At 39.7% G+C, this 8,212-nt stretch overlaps 2 protein-coding genes across 2 annotated transcripts; one reads left to right on the forward strand and one right to left on the reverse strand.

Moving 5' to 3' along the window:
* The first annotated feature begins 299 nt into the window (after positions 1–299).
* LOC127369661 (TNFAIP3-interacting protein 3-like) lies at positions 300–4,581 on the forward strand. Its single transcript, XM_051411229.1, has 10 exons — positions 300–505; positions 1,365–1,483; positions 1,620–1,698; positions 1,933–2,007; positions 2,094–2,159; positions 2,266–2,379; positions 2,490–2,618; positions 2,750–2,818; positions 3,189–3,314; positions 3,421–4,581. The coding sequence occupies exons 1-10, from the start codon at positions 503–505 to the stop codon at positions 3,559–3,561; spliced, it is 921 nt and encodes a 306-aa protein (XP_051267189.1). The 5' UTR covers positions 300–502; the 3' UTR covers positions 3,562–4,581.
* A 660-nt stretch (positions 4,582–5,241) lies between these two features.
* On the reverse strand, positions 5,242–8,150 carry LOC127369815 (cocaine esterase-like). The gene is given in 8 exon segments (XM_051411550.1): positions 5,242–5,443; positions 6,225–6,358; positions 6,567–6,705; positions 7,546–7,601; positions 7,603–7,690; positions 7,811–7,833; positions 7,922–7,938; positions 8,138–8,150. Coding segments are annotated over 8 exon segments (672 nt in total).
* Between the last annotated feature and the right edge of the window lie 62 nt (positions 8,151–8,212).

Consider the following 8,212-nt stretch of genomic DNA (forward strand, 5'->3'; position numbering starts at 1 on the left):
ATATTATTGGAATGTATTGTTTTTAAATAATGAATGTGAATTAAAAGGCGAGTTTCCCTTTAAAACAACACAATCTAGTACAGAGAAGCAACGTATCAGAAGGAAACTAATACAAATCTGAATCAGCATTATTTCATTTAAGAAAATTATACATGCTGGATTTAAAAAACAAAAACGTCAGTGAAACGTAAGCCCTTTCGCCGTGTGTCACTTCTTACAGTGCGGGGTCAAATTTTTCTCTTAGTCATCGATCCGTACCATAAACACATCGTTAATTACCGCTCGTGCTGCTGATCAACTACTTGTACTTTCCTTTCCTTCGATATGGGCTCAGCACTTGCGACCGCACGGGGCCCGCGAGGGAATCCCGGCAGCTGATTGGATAATAGCGGTTTTGCCACGTCACATGGGATCCTTATAACTATAACTATAACACAACACGCGAGCGAGAGTCACCGCTTCAAACCTGTAGATCCGCCGAGGACTCCCAGAGGAGAGTAATATGGTGAGTGAGTTTGCTTCTTTAAACTCTTCATCATTTTCTGTGTGTCTTTAGTTGTTTTTAAAGCTTTTTATGGTGTTTAGAGGAATCCCACTCCTCCTTTCCCATGTCACTTTATTGTGAAGGTGCGTGCTCCTCCATGTGCAGCCTGTGAGCTTTGGCTGATCTCGTGACAGTGTGGAGATAATTCACATGCTCCGTGGGTTTGAGTCACCTGTCACGTTGTGCCATTTTCAGCCCTTTTATACAGCCTGCAACATGTTCAAAATCAGACAGCAAATGAGTATTTTTTTAAATTTTTTTAGTGACTCTATCTGTTATTGCTTGTTTTGATCTGTGAACAGTGCATTTAATTTATGGTGGTGTAAAATAGAAGCATCACATCCACATGAGACTGAAGCAGTGGGTTTGTCATTTTGCTAAGAATAAATAATAATTAACTGATTATTTATTGTTGTTTTTGGGGGCATTTTATGACTTTATCAGATAGGGACTGTGTACAGGAGGGACTGTAATGACAGGAGGGGGAAGAGAGGTAAAGGTCCAGAACTGAGGACCTTGTGGCTCATTGTCAGCACCATAACCCCTATAGACCACCAGGAGACCCCTATATTACTTGTTGTATCCATAGTCTAATGTATAATGCATGTTTTGACTTTATACTAAAGTTTATTTATGTTGTTTTTTTATGTATTTTATGTTATTTTCTAAGGTCCTTCTTGAAGTTTGTTTTGTTGCTAGTTTTGGTAGTTGTGCTTTTTTTTTGTTTATGAATTTATATGAATATTTATGGATTTGTTGTATTATTAATGATTAATGATTTTTAAATGCCTAATGTGTTTCCTCCTGTGTGTTTCGACAGTCCCTACATAAAAACACAACAGACAGGCCGTCTGTGGAGAGTTCACAGGGCGGTGAAACCGTCACCACAGACATAAAGAAGACTCACAGACTCTATCCATCACTGCCAAACATGGACAGGTGAGGCACATCACATCATCTTCATCAGATACATAACCGCATGCATGCATATGACCGCCACGTCCTATGAGCCGGTGCTATTAATAAAAAGGCCGTTCATTCAAGTCTTTTTTGTCACGTGATCAAATGTTTTCAGGTACGAGATCCACTCCGTTGGAGAGAAGCTTCACACGGGAGCAGGTCATCATCCTCACAGCCTGCTGGGAGACACGCAGGTAATTTTAACAGATGCAACATGGGAAGATACGTCTGACAGAACTATAGTCATTGCCATGCTGTCACCGTCTGATTACCAGACCGCAAATAAAATGACCGTGTTCTTTGTGTTACTGGAAACACTCCCAAACAAAAATTCCAAAAATGTGTAAAAGGAAGTTAGTGGATACAGTCATATTGCATAAATGCCCATGTGCCACATTTGAATAGTTCCTCTTTTTTGTTTGCCTCAGTCAGAAGCGTTGGCTGCCTGCTCTGATGTCAGAATGAAAGCACAGATACTTATCTTGGAGGAGCAAAGGCAAGAGGTGAGTACATTTCAGAACCGAGATTGATGTTCATCCCACAACACATGTACCTTTCAGTGTTTAAATGTTCTTTCTCTTTTACTCAGCTTCTTTCTATTAATGAGAAATGGTCTAAAGAGTACCGAACCATGAAACAGTACTACAGAGAGAAGGTACGAAAAGGAACAAATTCATCCAACTCGTTGTTTGATTACTTTACTTATACGTAATTTCGCTGCTTTCCGCCTCGTGTCACATGTTCTTTCGTGTTTTCCTCAGGTCCAAGATTTAAAAGCACTACTGCAACACGATTACAGTCACTTTGAAGAGGAGACGTGTGAGGAAGGAGAAAAGAACATGACATTATATAAGAAAGATAAGGAGAGAACACGGGTAAGTAAACGCAGCCATATTTTAAATCCATATACAAACTAAGGCATTTTAATGGCTTCAATCTATAAAACGTGTATAATAATTTGATCCTCGTGGGGAAATTCACACAGACTGGAGACCGTGATGTCAGCTCTGAGTTACTAAAAGCTCAGAAGGAGGCAAAAGAGCTGCAAGCGCAGAACAGCACTCTGGTCCGAAAAGGGCAGCATCAACAAGAGGAGATCAGACGACTGAACAAGGTGAGTCCTGACATGTGCTCTTGTTTTAGATCGAGGGAGCAAAAACTGTTCCACATCGAGGTGTTTCGAGTGTTTGTTCCCTGCAGCATCAGTGGTATTATAGTTTCATATACTTCCATGTGTTTGTGCAGGCTCTAGAGGAGGCACTGCAACCTCTGGACGTGAGCAAGGAAACACTACAGGATCTCTGGAAACATCAGGTGAGCTTTGTTCACCATCATAAATGTTTGGTTATTTCTTGCAGGGAGTTAGAGGATAAGATCGATACCACTCTCATGTCTGTACGGAAAATATGAAGCTTAGCTTAGCATAAAGACTAGAAATGGGGAAACAGCTAGCAGCTGTATGTTGTTTGCTTGATCCCTTCAGGAAATGCAAAAAATGTGGTTTTATGGGGTTAGATGCTTCATAATTAGCATACAGACATGAGAGTGGTGTCAATCTTATCATCTAGAAGCAAAAAAGAGAATATGGGTATTTTTCTCAAATTGTCAAACAATTTATTTAATGCGTTAGCCCAAAATTCCCATTCAAATCCTCATATCATGTTTCCTTGTCATCCATTTCTAGGCTGAGGTCTACAAGGAAGACTTCTTGAAGGAGCGGAAGGACAGGGAGAAGCTAAAGGAGAAGTATCTGGAACTAGAGAAGAAGTTTAGAAAAGTTTACAGTGAGCTGCGTGTCCTCAAACCTCAGGTACAACATAGCATGTGGAGTTTGTGCTTGTATTCGGCGATGTTCACTGCGTTAAATAGAGAATTAAGGCAAAAAGACTTTAATATAGTGTCTCTTTTTTCCCCAGGTGGATCGGACTCAGCCACCAAAGCCTGCACTTGAATGCACCTGCACAAATCGAGCCAAATCTCCAGACTGGGAGGTCCGTCCCCTTAACCAGCACCACGTGCAGTCACAAAGACGTTACACTCTTGATAACAAATTGTGAAATTCGAACGACCTCCTCGTTATTTGTGTGATAATGTACGTTGCACTTTATGAAAAGTCTCAGGTCAGTGTTTATCATTAGCAGGGTGCGACTTTGCTAGTTTATCGGGCAGGACCACATCCCGTATGTGAGCCCTGTTCTGTTTCAGCCCTCGGCCAACCGTCTGCTGAAGGTTCAGCTTCAGGTAGCTCTTGTTTTGGTCGTACAGAGGCCATTCCACCAGCCCGTGCCTGTTAGGCGACCTACGTGGAGGAAGCAAACACACACACAAAAAAAAACAAAACACTTTTAACAGCCTGTGACATAAAAACGAGAACCTCTGGTTTAAACACTTCCCAAGAGGAGAGAAGCAGCTAAGAGTGAAATCAAATACTCTACCCATTGTGTGCAAAGTTCGCTAGGTAAGCCATGGTGAGCTTGCTCAGCCCCTCCTCTTCTCGTGACACAGGTCCTTCGGGAAATATCAATTATTGCACAGCCCAAACACTATTGACGTGGATAATGTTTATGAAAAGGTACAAAATGAACGAGGGGTCTTCCGGTTTCAAGTACCTGTAACCACGGTGTGCCTGGTACAAAAGGGAGATCTATCATCACAGCGGTCTGCTTTGACAAAAGCGGGTCTCATTCCATTGTACATACATACACAGGCACACCTGCATCTGTCAGGGGGAAGTAAAACTTAAGCCATATTGCGAATGTAAGGGCTGTAATTCTTACTTCTTATAAAGCATGTTCACCTCGGTGGTATGCAGACACTTTAAATATGGGAAGAACAAGGACCAAGCATCCCGTATGTTCCCCGGAGAGTCATTCTGTTGCAGGTGTTCATTCAGTATCAGTTCTATTGCACCTGAGGCCTGCCAGAGAGGAAATATAAAGGGTTATGGGGGCGAAGAGGATAAAGTATATTGGAACATTTATTTTTACAGCATATTTATTAATGGTTGATGTAATTCTTTGGTACATATTCTTCCTGTTTCTTGTTTATTTATCATAAAAAATAAAGCATTGCATGTGCGCGTGTGTTGACTTTTTTACAGTTAGAATAATAGAGATATAATGGCGGGGCTGTCACTTAAACGAGAGGGAAGGAACATGTCCATCACTGATATCACATCTTCCCTTTTCATACCTTGATGCCATCCAGTAGGTCCTAACAACTAATCACAAGTACATTTCAACTCAAAACAAATTAGTTTTAAGGCACATAAATACTACATTATTATTATAATTATTATTATTATTAAGTAGTATACTATAACACTAGAAACATTATATTATCAAGGTTTCACCTATGATACACACAGTGACCAAAAACCACATATTTCATGCTCAAATGCATGTAAATGTCCATGGTACTACCACTGCCAGTCCTCATAAGTTAGTGCTAGAGTCCTGCAGTAACATGTAAACAAATCAATATCAGTGTATAAAAGGTTTTGAGAGTTTACCTCCGGGTATATTTGAATGGGTTGTAAACCAATCTAAATATAATGTTTTTGAAATATAAGCTTGTTTTTGCAGTGTAGTACTTAAGTTTCTCATTGCTGTTGCTCTCACAGTCAAATTGGCAATCATCTGCAGGAAGAATGCTTGAAATTAAACATCAGCTGTAAAGAAACTGATTCTGATGATTTATTTATTTATTTATTTATTATTATCATTAATGTATCAGTATCATAGGTTGGCACCTGGGCCATAGGCAGTGGGTTGCCGGTGTAGTACCAACATAGAGACACTGATGCCACCTGCAGATTGTCCAAAGACAGTGACTGAATTTGGGTCTCCATTAAAGGCTGCTATATTGTCACGAACCCACTGGAGGCCGGCTATTTGATCCAGGAAGCCCCGGTTTCCAGGTGCATGTTCATCTCCAGTGCTTATTTAAAAAAACAGGAAATAATCATTAGTTGAGTAGTAGGAATTTCGCACCAGTACACAATTACTCACAGCAGCACTGAGAAAACTTGGACCTCTAGGGACCTCTACTGGTAGACAGAAAGAAGTGCAGCAATTGGTTTTTTTTTTCTGCTACACAATTCTCTGGTATTTCCACCGCAGCTTGACACTTCAGTTTCCTTGAATTATAAAAATTGTAATCATAAATATGTAATTAAACCCTCCATACATCCAAAACATAATAATAGGAGATACTAGATAATGTTATGATGTCCCATATTGGTAACACTTTATCTTAATCCCCACTATTTTCCACTCATAAGCAGTAAACATATGTAAACAATGAATAAATGGTCCATAATGCTCTATACAACACTATAGCAGTTGTAAACAGATATAAAGATTAGTGTTAATTAATATAAAGCATTTAAAACACATATATAAATTGTTGTAAATCTTCTTTACATGTGTGGGTTCATACAACTGTCCATGAATGCTTTATAACACTCTTGTTATCAGCCAATATACAAATACATTTCAATTGATATTCTTTATAAATAAACCATAAATATTTCTACATGTGTATAAAAACTAAATACGTTTATTATACACTATAAAAATCTAGTAAGCTATCTTTAATTTGAATATTCATATTATGTATCCATCCATCCATTCATTCCAATCCTTCCATTTTTAAATAAGCTCTCAAAGTCCAGGACAATAAACCTAAAACATAAAATGAATTTCAGTCTGGTTCGAACCTTAGGAATCCCAAAATACTGAGACGATACTGAACAACCACCACCACCACGTTCTGATAAGCTGCCAGTGGTGAACCATCGTACTGGAAGGCCCCTCCTGAAGCCAGGCCTCCCCCATGGATCCACACCATCACCTGGACAACACACCAAACAAACACTGACTCAGCTGAAACGCTTTTCCTTGTGCTCTTTTTAAGCTTGTATGTCTCTGTTCCCAAAGCCTGTTTTCCATTTATACGGTTACAGTTATTCACTCCTTGCAGTTAATTAAGTTACTACCTTTTTTTTTTTTTTTTTTTTTAGCTGAATCATTATGCATGTGTGCACGCTCAGCCTACTAACTGGTAGATTGTCTCCAGAGGCAGTCCCAGTGGGTCTGTACACATTAAGGTAAAGACAATCCTCAGACATTTCCACTGACGGATACTGAACAGGGAACGTTTTCCAGACTTCCTCCACAGGTGCCGTATCCTGTAGGCACCTTCCCAGAGGAGACAGAGTGTGATTTAAACAAGACTAAGAGTCTACAGCCATCCTGCAGTTATCTTGAATAACAGCACGCTCTTATTTTGAAATAAAGCCGAAGATGAGTAGTGAGTTGAAACCATTATCATCCTTCATCTGACTGATCAGTGCTGATCATATGAGTTATATGACGTAGGTGTGCATGCTAGGCTCCCCAGTCTATCATCCTCTGTGGGTTCCTGTGCTGTTAGGTGTTATTTCTTATTTATTTTACTTTAATCACTGTTAAACATTAGCTATTACCAGTGTGATCAGACTGCGAGTGATAGTGGTACATGATTGTTGAAGTTCTCCACCAATGGACATGTTATGAAAAATAAATCTTACTAAAATCTCTTAAAAAAGCAGCTTCAATTGCACACAGCTTGACAAATTCACATTTTAATCTCAAATTGAATGCTTTATCTCACGGCTTCATGGGTCTTCAGTCAGAATCTTTAAGTTGAGGTTATTTCTTTTTGCTCAAACTATATTGTATTGTATATTTTACCATGTATATGTATAGGTAACTCATCATTTGTCAATTCAATTGTGATAAATACACCAACAGATCTTCACTTTTACGGGTTGGAGCAGTTCCAGATACATTTTAAACAGACTTTTTGTCAATAACTTTTGTCAATATTTATGGATATTATACATAGTTTTCCCCATTAGTAACTGCACTGTATCCAAATATGTTTATCAATTTTAACCATGTATAACCATGACAACCATTATGAGCTGGAACAAGTTCAGTCCATTGTTAAACGCAAAGCTCTGCAGCAACCTTCTACAGGAACCAGTGTATACTCACATTTTAGGCATTTTGGTGGCATCCCTCACTCCTTTCCAGGGCCCACCTGGCTGGGGGGGCAGCAAACCGCAAGGGACCCAAAGGTGGGTGAGCAAATGGGATGCCTAAATACTCCACCATCTGCTGCACGGCACCTCTCAGCTCTCTACCACACAGGAGCACAGACTGTTTTTGCCACAAACAAAACTACATTTAAAATCTGGATCCACTCATTAGCAGTTCAGATGGGTTTGGAGATTTTTCTCGGTTGCGATTGTGAATATACTCGCCAGCTTGAGCCGAGGAACGCTGCGGAAGCACAACAATCGAGAACAGAAGGAGGAGGTTTCCCATTGCTGATAGAAGCCTGATTCTACTAAAGACGAACCCAACTCACGTTCACCAGTAGCAATTCTTTTATACAGAAACAGGAAATATGACTTACAGACAATCTTACAACTCTGTCCCAAACCTCATCAATCTTACAACCAAAGTGCAAAGTATATATATTTACAAATATATATGTGTGGATGACACTTTTGGGCTGGACAGACAGGTGCACATCGAGTTACAAGATTTAATTCAGCCAATGGTCCGAAAGCAGAAAGCAGACCTGTTCCAACCATTCGCGCACTGCCATTTGAACCCACACGATTCAGTCCTTAAAGGGGAATAAAACATTTTACAA

Source organism: Dicentrarchus labrax, unplaced genomic scaffold (assembly GCF_905237075.1).
Source record: "Dicentrarchus labrax unplaced genomic scaffold, dlabrax2021, whole genome shotgun sequence".
Taxonomy (NCBI): Eukaryota; Metazoa; Chordata; class Actinopteri; family Moronidae; genus Dicentrarchus; species Dicentrarchus labrax.